General features: G+C 43.6%; 1 protein-coding gene across 1 annotated transcript; it reads left to right on the forward strand.

The window, feature by feature from the left end:
* Positions 1-11,342: 11,342 nt before the first annotated feature.
* Positions 11,343-15,348, forward strand: LOC145075568 (uncharacterized). Its single transcript, XM_079021765.1, has 4 exons — positions 11,343-11,642; positions 11,966-12,784; positions 12,914-13,617; positions 14,838-15,348. Exons 1-4 carry the CDS (start codon positions 11,343-11,345, stop codon positions 15,346-15,348), a joined length of 2,334 nt encoding a protein of 777 aa, XP_078877891.1.
* Positions 15,349-15,853: the final 505 nt, after the last annotated feature.

A 15,853-nucleotide genomic window follows, 5' to 3' on the forward strand; every position in this document is an offset into this window, starting at 1 on the left:
TATAAGGATTTATAGTCTAAAGCTTAACTATCAAACAATTGACAGTTTATACCCCTTTATTTAATTAACCTCTTTAAGTCACCAAATTAATTCTAATTAATACTATGACTTATATTAATCAAATAACAATATATTATTGTTTATATTATTCTCATAATATATTAATAATATTTACTCTCTCTTAATAAATCATCATATCAAGTTGCTATGGTGAAGGCAACCCAAAAGGACCATGCACAACCGGGTCAAATACTTGCCTAATATAGTTGCAGCCTTAGACACTATTCCAACACGAATAACGTCCAACATCGGGGTCATCACTGTCAATCTCAAACAAACATCTCGCATCGGGGCGCCCTCCGCCCTACGGCTCAGTGCATCGGCTACAACATTAGCCTTGCCCGGGTGGTACAGGATCTCACAATCATAATCCATGACCACATCCAACCACCTTCTCTGGCGCATATTCAGGTTGGGCTGATCCATCAAATACTTCAAGCTCTTGTGGTCCGTATATATTATACACCGAACCCCATACAGATAGTGTCGCCAGATCTTGAGGGCGAACACTACCGCTTCCAATTCCATATCATGAGTGGGATACCTCGACTCATGAGGCTTAAGCTGCCTCGATGCATATGCTATCACATGCCCCATCTGCATAAGCACCGCTCCCAATCCGGATATCGATGCATCACAATATACCACGAAATCCTCCATCCCTTCCGGAAGGGTTAACACTAGGGCTTCGCATAATTTCTGGTGAAGTGTCTCGAACGAGGTCTGCTGATTCGGACCCCAAGAAAATGCAGCACCCTTCCGGGTCAACTTGGTGAGTGGCACGACGATCTGGGAGAAATCTTTAATAAATCTATTATAATAGCCGGCCAAACCCAGAAAGCTCCTGATCTCGGTGGGTGATCTCGGCACCTCCCACCTCATGACCGCCTCAATCTTGGTCGGATCGACCAATATCCCATTCTGGTTGACGAGATGCCCCAAAAACTGAACCTCCCGTAACCAGAACTCACATTTGGAGAACTTGGCATAAAGCCTCTCCGATCTCAGAACTCCAAGGATCTCCCTCAAATGCTCCTCGTGCTGTTCTCTAGACCTCGAATACACCAAATTATCATCAATGAATACGATCACCGACCGATCCAACATCGGCTTGCACACCCTGTTCATGAGATCCATGAACGCAACTGGTGCATCGGTGAGCCCCAAAGGCATCACCACGAACTCGTAATGCCCATAACGAGTTCTGAACGCTATCTTCTGGATATCTTTATCCCGAACCCTCATCTGATGATAACCCGACCTCAAGTCTATCTTGGAGAACCAAGACGCTCCTTGCAACTGATCGAACAAATCATCGATCCTCGGCAACGAATAACGGTTCTTGACCGTTAGCTTGTTCAACTCCCGATAGTCAATACACATCCGATGTGGACCATCCTTCTTCTTGACAAAAAGGATCGGCGCTCCCCAAGGTGAGCTACTCGGCCGAATAAACCCCTTCCCCAACAGCTCTTGAAGCTGCAAGGATAACTCTTGCATCTCTGGCGGCGCGAGGCGATAAGGCGCCTTGGCGATAGGAGCTGCTCCCGGAACCAAATCGATACGGAAATCCACTTGCCTCTCGGGAGGCACACCCGGTAGTTCCTCAGGAAAAACCTCCGGAAACTCACACACTATCGGAACCTCATCAATCGAACTTGGCCTCCCAACGGCCACTTGTGTGTCTGTCACATAGGCTACGAATCCACTGCAGCCTTAATGCAAACTCTTTCTCGCCCTGGCAGCCGAACAAAACGCCGACCCACATCGGGTTCCCTCACAGAACACTATAAGTACTCCCCCACTAGGGTCTCGAATCGTCACCAACTGACGCTCGCAGTCTATCACAACTCCATATCGACTCAACCAATCCATACCCACTATAACACACACATACCCCCATCGCAATCGAAACCAGATCTATCAAAAACTCCACATCGAAGATCTCAAAGACACATCCTCGAATCACATCTGAAGCATACACTGCTCGCTCATCAGCTATGGAAACTCGCAGAGGTCGATCCAACGCCTCTCGACGGATACTAATGTGCTGACTAAATGCTACGGAAACAAACGACCGACTCGCACCCGAGTCAAATAATACCAAAGCAGGCACAAAACTCACAAAAAAAGTACCTACGCACATCATCATATAAGCATAATAACTCAACTCAAATAAAAGATGAATATAGAATACATACTAGCCACAACATCAGGTGCCGCGCGGACCTCCTCCGCAGTCAACTAGAAAGCTCTCCCACGAGCCTTCGGTATCTTGGCCTTCACTGGCTGAACCTCGGTAGCCCTAGCAGCAGGCGCAGATCCCTGCGCTAATCCTTGAAGTAGCTGAGGGCACACGGCCTTCCGATGGTCGGTCTGGTTGCAATGAAAGCAAACCGAAAATCCTTGCCCCTCCTTCCCACACTTGTAGCATACTCCAGCCCTGCACGACCCCTCGTGACTCTTGTCGCACTTCCCATAAGTGCGGCCCTTCGTGCCCCTAGATCTCGAATGAGCGGGTCTAGCCCGCTTGGCTGCCGGCTGAGACTGAGTCGGTCGCTGATCCACCCTCTGTGACTCGGCCTCCTCCCTGGCATGAGTCTCCAACTCAATCTCCCTTTTTCGGGCATTTGCCTGGAGCTCAGCAAATGTCCGGTAAGTCGAGTTCACCACGAACTCCTGAATATCTCTCCTAAGAACACTCAGATAACGGCTCATACGAGCCTGCTTAGAAGACACCTGCTCAGGGCAAAACATCGCCCTCTCATGAAACTTCCTGGTGATCACTGCCATAGAATCAGTACCCTGCTTGAGGGTCAAGAACTCCTGAATCAACCGTTCCCTCTCCACCGGGGGAAGATACCCGTCTCTGAACATAGCGGTGAACCTCTCCCAGGTCACCTCAGAAATCTCTGCCAAAGTGAAGTTCGCCGTCACGAACTTCCACCAATCCTTCGCTCCCAAGCGGAGCTGGTTCAGAGCGAACCATACCCTCAAGTGCTCTGGACAAGAACACGTATAGAAACATCCCTCGATGTCAGAGATCCATCTCATCGCAGCAATCGGGTCCTGCATCCCATCGAACTATGGTGGCTTCGTGTTGCTGAACTCCCGAAACAACAACGAGTCACCTCCCTGAGGTCTAGCAGCAGCAACAGCAGCCGTAGCTGCAGCTGTCACAGCCTCAGTCAGTGCTGCGTACTGCTCATCAAAGGTCTCAATCAATGTGGTCTTGATGTCCCCAAACATCTCAGGAGTCTCAACCCGGATGGCAGCAGCCACCTCCTCATGAATCAATCGACGGATCTCCTCGTCGCTGACACCACTACTCTCAGGTGTGTGTCAAGTCCTAACCATGATGCTTCTGAAATACAACAATAAATATCAGAGACTTGATCGAGCATACTCATACTCGATGACGCAACCCTACTCGTCCTCTGTTGTCCAAAGGATTCTTACTTGGAATGCCCACTGATCCGGTGTCTTCAGTAGTACGGGCCCTATACTACTGACCACACCGCATCAGCATTCACCCCAAGTCCTCCTCCTTGGATCCTGGATCACAAGTACTATACTCTCATTATGCATTGGCCACCCTCCGATAGACCTCTCATGAGCTCCTAACTGCTATCTACTTGCTCTCAAAACAACTCAGCAGCAGACATCTCCTAGGCTAAGGCATCACAAATCAGGCCACTCTAGTCCTAATATGAATACCTAGCCTACTCTAGCATGCATAATGTAACATAGCATATCTCATAACACATAATGTAAGGGTACTTTTGGGGATTCACCGTTCGGGCGCTGGCTGATTGTACACACGACTCTGCTCTGTTTGTCTCAAAACACTTTTTACTCTTTTCAAAAATTTTACTTCATTATAAAAATTTTTCCTCAAATCCTCAATTTGAGTTCAGATACGCCCGAAGATGCATCCGAATCCCTCAAACTAAGGCTCTGATACCAACTTGTAACAACGTAAATTTCAAAACAAAATTTTCATTTTTCATCAACCAAGTTCATATAAAAATATTCTCAAATATTTCCAACAATAGTTTTTTTTAAACATAACATATCCCAAGATCATAAAAATCAAACTCTCTCTCTCTCTAGTGTGTACGAGTCACACCGGCGCCTTTCCACGGTCCTCGCTAGTACCCGAAACACATAACATAACAACTGTAAGCATAAATGCTTAGTGAGTTCCCCAAAATACCGCATACAACACATACGCCACTCGAGGCTATAATACGACCCTCCGGTCGATGTGTCTCAGCAGGACCCTCCAGTCCCGTAGCTCTTTGGACCCTCTGGTCCGGTCATAGCTCGTTGGACCCTCCGACCCGGTCTATATCGTTGGACCCTCGAGTCCGGTTTACAACATCATACAACATACATATAACATATAGCACATAGTCTCATATATAACACGTAGGACCCTCTGGTCAACATATAATACCACTCTAGGTACGTATAATGAGAAGACTCAACTCAGGTGTCTCGGTAAGTCTCTGACTCGGTAGAAATATGATCTAGCCTCGGCCTAATCACATAAAGTAAATACTCTCATAAGTATAACTATACTCAAACCTTTCTTCATACCCTCATAAGGGTAAAAGACCATTTTACCCCTTTCTTGGCTTAAAGGCCTCACTGTTGACCAAACCCTAAAAGTCAACAAAAGTCAACGGTCAATCTTTGACCCGACTTGTCGAGTGCACTTGGGCGACTCGGCGAGTCTACACGTGTCAGCTAATTCTTTAGTCTCTCTTGGCACGTCGAGTTCCTCCCCTTGCTCGATGAGTCACCCCTGGCATGAATCGCGGGGCCACCCCGACTCAACTCGCTGAGTCTCAAGAACAACTCGGCGAGTTCCGCCTTGAACTCCAGTCCTCTAATCCCGCTCCGACTCACTGAGTTATTTCCCTAACTTGGCAAGTCTACACACTGAGTGATTTACGGGAAACCCTAACCCTACTCGCCGAGTCTGATCTTTGGACTCGACGAGTTCATGCCATGCACAAACTCCATAAACCTCCTGAGGTCAGATCTGTTCCTTTAATCCATAGATCTGACCTTCCAAAGCATGATAATCATGTAAAGTCCAGACCTTGTCACTCAAATAGCATTTAGATGGTCTTACTTGGTGATTTAGTCCCAAAATAACATCCTAAGTTCATGGCTCCCAAAATAACTCCAAAAAGCCCCAAGAGTTAAGGTCTCTAGACCTCTTTGAGTCCAGATCCAAAGCATGAACTCGAGAAGGGACCAATTGCTTCCACAAATCCATCCTCTAAAGGGGTTAGAAAACCCTAACTCTAGGAAATCAACACCACAACTGAAGAGGGTCCGAAAAATACCTCAAGATGAAGTCTAAGAGCTCTGAAATCACCAGAATCACACCTCCTTCAGCCTCCTCTTGCCTTGGTTTCCTCCTTCTTGCAATTACACGAACAAAATGATCACAAATGGCCTCTCCTTCCTCACAAATGCTCTAGATCTCTTAGGGTTTCTCTTTGGGGTTTGGTAGCCGCAAATGACGGCCCTAAGGGCCTTTAAATAGGTCCCAAACCCAGGAAATTAGGGTTTCATTAAACAGCGTGGACTCGCCGAGTCCAGCCATGAACCCGGATAAGAATCTGCGCCCCTACTCGGCGAGTCTAAGCACCAACTTGCCGAGTCCCCTCACAACTTCCAAAAATAAAGGAATAAAATATTATACCTGGGAATCCGGATGTTACACGATGATTGCGTACCTACACAGCGGCGGTGAGTGGGTGAGTCGAGGTGACAGGGAAGGTGAAATAGGGCAGGTTTATTGCTTATTATTGGCATTACTTTTCCGGTGGAAAGCAACGATTCACTCTTCCCTATATTTCACCATTTTTTTTAAATGTTTTGAAGATGCTTTTGTTTATCTGTTTTGATCTTTGATGTTATCTTTTTCTATTTTCTATAACTTCTTTTCTCTTATATTTCCTCCTATTTTATCTCCTTAAAGCACAATATCGTTGTTTATTTCTTTACTTAAATCACATTTATGAAGGTAATTATCTACTAGTTTTAAGATTAATAATTACAATTTACAAGTTTTGTTCCACCGATCTGTTATAATGGATCAATTATCTTTCTTTTCTTAACTTTTTGAAATTCCTCAGGAGCCATTAATGTCGGATAATTATATATATATATATATATATATATATATATATATATATATATATATACACACCTTAAGCTAATAAGGTAGGTTATAATTTTTTTTTTTTGATATTAGAATGGAAAAAAACGGAGGGGCCATGGCCCTTCCTGGCCCCTAAAGGGCTCCGCCTCTGCTCCTAAGATTCTTGAAAATTTAATTTGTACACAAGATTGGATTCGGGGTAGCATAAGTGACATAATCGATTATGAAAAAGATTGGGAAGAAAATCAACAAATTGACAAAGGTAATTTTTTATCTTTCATTATTTTAGTTATTGTAAATTTAATATCTTTTCGTTTTAATACTAACATTATTTGACTTTTTTATATAGAATTGAGCAAGATGAAGTAGTAAAGGCGTAAGAAGAATGAATAGGTGCAAGAAGACAAGTATATATATGAATGACTTTTGGAACTTGACATGTTATTATTTTCATACTATGTAATAATATGTAATGGTTTTCTTTGTTTTCTAGATTTAAGACGTGAGTTTTTTGGTAAATGCAAAATACATGCATATACATTGATATCAAGTAATTTAAATGGTAGACTTTGGTTGTTATTATGTCTTTAAGTATTTGTTTTTTTAACATCTTATTAGATTTGATTAAATTGTTAAACAAATACTTGATATCTCAAATATTATTGAGTAAAAAATCTTAATGTTCAAAGTTTAGCACAACATACTTATTTCATTACATTTATTTTAGGTGCCATTAAAAAATTTTAAAAAAAATTAAAAAAATTGGGTAATACCCGAATTACCCTTACCCGAATCCCCGAAAATTTTACCCGATCAGCACCCCTAATTGATACTCTTATGTAACTTCCAAACAAGGAAATTGCATATAAAGTGTTTGTAGAAATGCTTGAGAGAGAACATGACAAGAGGCGAGTATGAGCTCTACAAAAGCATTCTTTATGCTCATTTTTTAAAAGAAATTTGTTCCTAATTGCTTCTATAGTTCATATTATATGGTCTTATCAATTTTAAGGCACTGCATATGTCTCTAGAAACATCCTTTCTTAAGACTGTTTTTCAAGCATGTGATTTGAACTAGGAACATATAATGAGCTGTAAACTTTTTATTTATGGTTGTTTTAAGGTTGTATGTTACTATTGAAGCATTCTTTTCGGTGTAATAGGCACACTTTACAAACTACAAACAACATGAATTATTTAGCATTTCGTTTCAGTTTTTCAAAAAGAAATTGAAAAACTGCTTCAAATGGCTGCTCTTAATGAAAATGAGGTAAGTTTTGGTTCACATTTTTTTGATGCATTATTTTGTTATATAATTTATAATTTTGGTCTAACAAATTTTCAATTCCCTAAGACAATTAACCGAATGGAGCTCCAGGCATCGTGACCCCTATGGAGAGAACTAGAAAGGAGTTTACATGTTTAGGTTCAAGAGTCACAAAGATTTATGTTGCATTTATCCAGGCTATTGTAATGTTGCAAATCTTTTAACAAGTTCTTTTTTTGGTTGTTCCAACATCATATTTTGCCATAGGGTACGAGATCATATGTTGATCCTTCTTCACCTGGAGTCAAGTTCCTTCTACTTGAGCTTCTTTTTGCTGATAGTCTTCTAGTTTACCTACATCGATGAGGCTAGATCATATTGTATTTGTATGAAGATATGAGTACATGGATTAGTTACACAAGGTAAATTTGGAACATGAAACATGTTTCCTATAGAACGTGATTAGGTTTTGAAAAGAAGGTCGTGTTTACAACCTTAGTTTATTATTCGAGGTTTAACTAATGATTTGTATATGATCGAATTAGGGTCGGAACAGAATGGTTCGTTTCATAGGTATGGAATGGAAAAACCCCATGAATGACCACAAAGGAAAGCACATCAAATCTTAGATCTTTGTTGTGTTTTTTCTTAATTTGTGAATTAATTTGACGTTATTCCGTAGGTTTTAAATTTGTAGAGGGTAGCTTGGTCATTATTGCAAAATAGAAGAATTTGGGTTTGTATGAATTCAGGATTATGTTGAATTGTTGGAGTTTCCTTAGTGATGTTAAAAATCGATTTTTTGAAAGTTCAAATGAGGTTGAAAATGTTCTAGAATTAGATTGATAAGTGTATTTTGGTCAAAATTAAGGAAAACGGGATAAAAGAAATAAAAGTTTGAAAGGTTGTGTTATCTTTTTTAGAGTTAATAAAATTGACTATGGTTTTAGAAAAGACAAATCAATTATGGTTGAAAGTTTTGTCAGTTTTGTGATTGTTGGCCTTTTTGCTTTGTGACTAATTTCGAGATGTATTTGGTTGGTTATTACTTTAAATTTTGAAGCGTTAAATGTGGTATTTAAATGTTAAAATGATTAACAAATAACAAACACAAAATTGTCCGTGAATTACTAACATGATGAGGTTAAACTTCCGTACTGTTTTACAAAATTAATTACTTACTATCCATGTCAATTTAATTACATCGATCAAGCAACTTTTTTGAATTGAAATATTGATGAGATTGACTTTTTTAGTCAACTTTCGTTGTCTAAGAATTTTTTTTAAATATAATATTTATTTGTAGCCTTTTGTCTTTGTAAAGAATGAAGACAAAAAATTTAAGACTTCAACAACTACTAAATTAGTTCTAACTATGATCACGCGGAGATCAATAGATTTCAAGCTTTTAAGACATAGACTCTAGTTTCTAAAAAAAACTATTCGCACCTGTCGCTTGGCTCGGGTAAACGGCTAGTGTGTGTGTGTGTGTGTGTGTATATATATATATATATATATATATATATATATATATATGCGCACACACTCAAGGTTAAAACCTTGTAATACACGGTTTAAGAGTTACAAATAGCATAAGTAATATAGAATAAGTGATTTCCTATATAGGTTGTGATGGTGTGCCTAGGGCAGTACAGTAGAGCCGCGTCCAAGCCCTAGAGCCGGGCACAACAGCCAGGCTCAGCGCCCGCTGGCGCCCCTGGGAGCGGAACGCCCAGGCGGAAGGCTCGCGCCCGCCAAGTGACGCTCCTTGCTCCAAGACAAAATGTACGGTCAGGAGACAAACAGTGGGATCAGAGCATTACCGTCAGAGCCAATGAGAGCGCTCTAGCGGTTGAGGGCGCACGACCCTCCAATCAGCGCCTCTGATCCTGTCTCCCCAAAAAGCGATCCTGTCTGGTACGGACCAGGCAGGAGCGCTAGGTATAAAAGGATGCATTCTCAGATTAGCGAGGTAAGTTCTCTGGCCCTTCTGGAGAACGCATATACAAACCTTAAATCATCCTCTAACTTGACTGTCAGAGCATTCTTCCGGGAGCCCCTCCCGGAAAGCGGCTGACGGCCCTCGTTCTCTGTGATCTTGCAGCGGTGACTAGGCAACCAGGAAGAATTCAACCGAAGCAGAAGCAAGGTCTTACGGGGGACAAGGTTCCATAATTTGGCGCCATCCGTTTGTGAGACGAAGAACATAAGCAAAAAGCACAAAAACAAGCAACAATGGCGTCCAACGGTAGCGAGGAACAACCAACTAGTCCCACACGTCCCATGATGACGTTGGATGAAACACCACCGCCTGCAACGACCAGCAGGGCCGTTTTGGGCGAAGGAAGTTCTACAACAGCCGCCCGGAACGTTTCACAACCGTCAATTCCTCAGCAAGAAACAGCTCCAGTGGAGCTACTCCCGTCTACACAACTTTAGACGCCACCGTTCTTCGTGTCGTCGCTGCAATAGACACGAGCAATCCACTCGACAACACCCCCGTCGAGTCACATTTACAACATTCCGCCGCCGTTTGCAACACTTTTGCCATTTTAGATGACGGGTGGACAGAGTTCCACAATCCTATTACCACCGTTGGCGCAAACCATGATGAGCCACTCACCACCCATTTACCCAACGGTCGGTACATGGACCGGACCGACTATACCTGCCAACAACAACCTGCAACAGCCGATAATGATCAGCTCCGCTACATCCATACACCCTTTCTCTACTAGTTATCCCCTCCAGTTACCATTCCAGCCATACCCCTTTTATGGACCAAGTCTGGGCTACCTTACGCCACCACCGCATGGTATGAACTCCCAATACCAGCTGGGGATGTCGACTATCCCAGGCCAGGATGGTTTTTCCCGAAGCGTAACGTCTCCGTTCGTCAAAGAGCCATTGGATTATGAGATACCCAATACCGCAAAACTCCCGACACTCAAAACGTATAATGGAACCACCGACTCGGACAATCACATCCACACATATGAATGGACGATGACGACCAGGCATCACCACCCGAGTCATACGGACTTCCAAGGGGGAGGAAGACACTATGGCCAGGCAAGAAGACCGCCGGTGCGTTTTCGACCATTTGTTAAAGACGACAGACGGGGTCGTCGCCCAGAAGTGTACGCGGTGTCTGAGAAACAGCAACCAACCAAGTCACCCAAGAGTTGGTACTGTGAATACCACAAAAGTAAGACGCATGATACGGTTAATTGTTCGGTACTAAAAAAGGAGATGGAGGAGAAACAACTCAAAGGAGATCCGGTGGAGGTGGCACGAAGCCTGCATGCCAAGTTTGATGCTGAGAATGCCAAGGGCCCACCCCGCGAAGGGGTTCAGCCCTAAGAGATATTCATGATACGCAGCAAAAGAAGTAGGGAGGAACAACGGGGAGGGCAAACGACCGTTAAACCTTCAGCACGCGCACTCACGTTCTCCATTCAGGATCCCCGACCGGATGGTTGGAGAGGTGACAACCCGCTGATAATACAAGCATCTATCAGAGACGTGACTATCCATAGGGTCTATGTCGACACCTGGAGTTCAGCAGACATCATTTATGAGCATTGTTTCCGACTCCTCCCAGATCGCTGGAAAGACAACTTGCGACCTACGATTGGTAGACTGGTGGGATTCACCGGCCATAGCCTGTGGCCACTGGGCACAATCCATCTTCCCCTGACAATCACTAGCCATGACAAGCAGCGAAAGAAAACTGCCCTGATAGACTTTGTGGTCATCCGACATTCAGCATAGCACAATATCATCCTAGGAAGGACAGCCCTCTTGAAGCTAGGGGCAGTACCATCAACCATGAATGGAATCATGAAATTCGACAGACCGAAAGGCGAGGCCATGATACTGACCACTCCACCCAAAGAATTGCAATGGTATACAGTCATGAAGCCAACAGAAATAACCAAAGGGTCCAAAAGACCCAGGGGAAGTCCCGTAAAGGGGAAGGAAGTAATCAATGAAAGACACCCTGATCAGCCGATCAGCGTTGGATGTGACCTCCCAGATCACATGAGAAGAGCGCTGGTCGACTTGCTCAAACGCTACAAACATGTGTTCGCATGGACTCCTACAGACATGGTGGGAGTAGAAAGGAAGGTCATTGAACACAAACTGATGATCAGACCAGGAGTAAAAGAAGTTAAGCAGAAGAAGAGGGTCTAGGGGGAGACCGTAATAAGGCGATTAATGCAGAAGTAACTAAGCTGACGGAGGCCGGGATATTAAGGGAGGCAATATTCCCAACATGGATTGCAAACCCAGTTATGGGTTGCAAACAGGATGGATCGTGGCGTATGTGCATAGACTTCTCCGGTCTAAACAAGGCGTGCCCTAAGGACTGCTACCCCCTCCCGGAGATCGATCAGAAAGTAGAATCGCTATAGGGATTTAAACTGAAATGCTTTTTGGACACATATAAGGGGTATCACCAGATTTTGATGAACAAGGAAGACGAAGAGAAAACAGCCTTCTATACAGATCATGGCACTTTCTGCTACACTAAGATGCCTTTCGGATTAAAGAACGCAGGGGCAACATATCAACGTCTGGGTGACTCAATATTTGCTAAGCAAATTGGAAGGAACATCGAAGTGTACGTGGATGATATGGTAATTAAAAGCCCGAATGAGGAAAAGATGTTGCAAGACATTGAGGAAACTTTCCAAACATTAGAAGCGGTTAAGATGAAGCTAAACCCAGCCAAGTGCACATTTGGAGTGGAAGAGGGGCAATTCCTGGGATACTATGTCACCAGACAAGGCGTCCAGCCCAGCTCGACCAAGGTTGACGAGTTCATCGAGACGCCAACCCCAAACTCCCTCCGAGATGCACAGGGTATGAACGGGAAGCTTACAGCTCTAAGCAGGTTCATTTCGAAATCCGCTGACAAGGCCATGCCATTGTTCCACACCTTAAAGGGGTGCATTGAGAAGAGCAACTTCCAGTGGATGAATGAGACAGAAAAGGCACTCCAGAAAATCAAGGAAGCGTTACACGAGCTGCCAACTCTGGCCACCCCTATCCCTGGAGAAACGTTACAAGTGTATCTTTCAACGTTAGGCGAAGCGATATCCTCGATATTGGCTGTGGAAAGGGAGGGGGAACAGAGGCCGATATACATTGTTAGTAGAGCGCTGCAAGGACCAGAACTCAACTATCCCACGTTGGAAAATTTGGTATTAGCACTCATCTACGCCGCGAGACGACTAAGGCGATACTTCCAGGCACACCAAATCGAGGTACTCACGAGCTACCCCATTAAAAAGATCTTGCTCAAGCCAGAGACGTCAGGCCGGCTGGCCAAGTGGGCAATTGAGTTGGGGGAACACGACATAAACTACCGCCCAAGAACGAGCATCAAAGGGTAGGTGCTGGCCGACTTCTTACTGGAGATTCCAGAAGGAGGGAACCCGGCGAAAGAGAAGGTGTGGGTAGTTGAAGAGGCCTCGGCTGACCATGGTTCATGGACCCTGTATACAGATAGAGCATCCAACAGGGAAGGCTTGGGGGCGGGGCTGATCCTGACTAGCCCAGAAGGAGAGGAGGTAACCTATGCCCTCCGCTTCGACTTCCATACATCAAACAACGAAGTGGAGTACGAAGCACTTCTTGCAGGATTACGGTTAGCCAAGCAGATGGGTGCGAAAGCCGGAACAGCCTTAACCGACTCGAGGTTAGCAGCAAACCAAGTCAATGGAAGTTTCGAGGTAAGAGATCAAAGAATGGGAGAATATGTAAAGATGGTGAAACAGCTAGTAGGATCATTCGGCCGGTTTACAATCAAGCAGATACCCAGAAGCGAAAACAAGAGGGCAGACACTTTGAGTAAGCTGGCGTCCACATGCTTTGACCACCTATCAAAGAAACTTTTAGTAGAGGTACTTCAAGAAAGGAGTATATATGAGCAACAAGTGAACACCCAAACCCCCGCTGGACCCACATGGATGACACCGTATCGGGAATACCTCCAAAGAGGAGTGTTGCCGGACGATCATGATGAAGCCAGGAAAATACGTATAAAGGCGCCCTCATACGCAATGGTGAATGGAGAATTGTACAAGAAGGGGTTCATGTCTGTAACGCCCGGGTTTCAGGGCTAAACATATTTGTCAATGTAATAGTCTAGGTCAACTATTGTAACTCTTTTTGAAGTAATAAAGATGAAATATTTGAGTATTATGTGAATTATGTGTATTCATGTGCTTATAATTTAATTATAAATGTATAATTAATAAAGAATAAAAATAAACGTCAAAATTAAAGTGTGAGATAAGCCCGATATCTCTACATAAAGTTGTAGAATATGTCTCAAGGTTTTCGTACATATAAAGAACGCCGAAATCCGAATTACAACGAAGAAGTTATGCCTGTTGAAGTTTTACGGGAAAACCGGCACGGCACCGGGAAGCGTAAATAGTGAATTTACGATAGAGCGAGTTTTAGCCTTAACGATATAAATGAAAATCGTAGAGTATGTTAAACTAAGAACATCGATAAAAAGAACTCCCAAATCTGACTTCGTATGAAGAAGTTATGATTTTTCGAAGTTTCGGATTAGCGGTGTACAACCCGAAATTCGAATTCTAGTTCGAGCGGTTTTTGGCTTATGCGACCTAAATGAGAGTTGAAGATCTCATTAATAGGAACTCAATGGTAAAAATACAGACGAAAACGGAGTCCGTATGAAGGAGTTACGAATTCTTCGCGGTCATTTAGCAGTCTAATCACCTCCTACTGTTAAATTTAAGATCGGTCAAGAATTAGCCGACGGAGTCTAAATGAAAGTTGTAGATCTTGGTTTTTTCTACGCGTGGAAAAAAAGAACGTAAAAAACGGAGCTCGTATGCGAGAGTTATGATTTTTCTAAGTCGGGAGGCTGCTGTGCGAAATCGGGTGACGTGGCGCAATCCTGGCCGTTACTTCCTCCCCAAGGCTAGCTACCAGATGGTGACACCTAGCCATAAAACTCGACGAGTTTGAGGTAAACTCGACGATTTTTGGTGATTTCCAGCCTATAAAAAGGGTGTCGGGGCATCCTCATTTCTCACACCTTCCAACTTCTCTTCCTCTCTCTAGAATCTCTCTCTAAGCCTCCTTAAGCCCCCTAAAGTCTAGGAAAACCCCCTAGCACCCGAAGGAAGCCCCGAGGCTCCCGGAGTCCCGAGAAAAGGGGTCTTTCGACTCGGGAACGCTGCTCCAGTGAAGCCCGGTTTTCGAGAAAACTCGTTGTAAGTGAGTTACGCCTAACCTATCTTTAGTTTAGCTTACGTTTTAATATAGTAATGTTATTAGGAAGAGGTTGGGCAAAGCAAAAAGGAATTGGGCAGAAGAGATACCAATGGTGTTGTGGTCATACAGAACTACACCACGGAGAAGCACAAAGGAAACCCCTTTCAGCTTGACGTATGGAACTGAAGCCATGCTTCCCATGGAGGTAGCAGTGAACACACTGAGGGCGGCCAACAAAGATGAGGAAAGCAACGTAAAAGACCTGAGGATAAACCTAGATATCCTAGAGGAGAAGCGTGAAGAATCGAGTGTACGCCAAGCAGCGTATAAACATGCAACAGAAAGATATTACAACCAAAGGGTAAAGGAGAAGGCCTTCAAAGTCGGCGAATATGTTTTGAGGAAAAACGAAGCAAGCCGAGCCCAACCTCAAGGAAAGTTGGGCCCAACATGGGAAGGCCCATACAGAGTCACGAAGGCAAATAGGAGCGGTGCATACGTGTTGGAGACAATGGAAGGAAGGCCCATTCCAAGAACATGGAATACTAGAAACTTAAAGAAATATTTCTTCTAAGGCAAGGGAAGAAAAGGAGGCAGACCAGTTGTTTGACGTCTCATTGAGCGTATCGTACCCCGAATACTTAGAGTATATTTGTTCATGCTAAGAGACATGAGTTCAGTACTTAGTGTATTTAAAATTCCATGCTAAGAGACATGAGTTCGATACTTAGTGTATATATAATTCCATGCTAAGAGACATGAGTCCAATACTTAGTGTATTTAAAAATACCATGTTAAGCGTCATGAGTTCAACACTTGGTGTATTCAAAAAAACCGTGGTTAATGAAATGACAATGCAATTGCAGATCTTCATATACTTAGTGTATTAGTCTAATGAACGAATGATCACATGCGAAACCCAATCATGGATGCTAAGTGCGTCCAATATAGACACTTAGTGTGCCAATAGTAGCAAGGGTAAAACAAAGTGCCCGGGGCATCAAGACGCTGTGTATCCTGAATAATGCACAGTAAACGAGTAAGCCAAAAAAACAAAACAAAACGAGCAGGCAATTGAT

The sequence above is a fragment of the Lactuca serriola genome, chromosome 9, assembly GCF_051521515.1.
Source record: "Lactuca serriola cultivar US96UC23 chromosome 9, Lser_US96UC23_V15, whole genome shotgun sequence".
Classification (NCBI taxonomy): domain Eukaryota; kingdom Viridiplantae; phylum Streptophyta; class Magnoliopsida; order Asterales; family Asteraceae; genus Lactuca; species Lactuca serriola.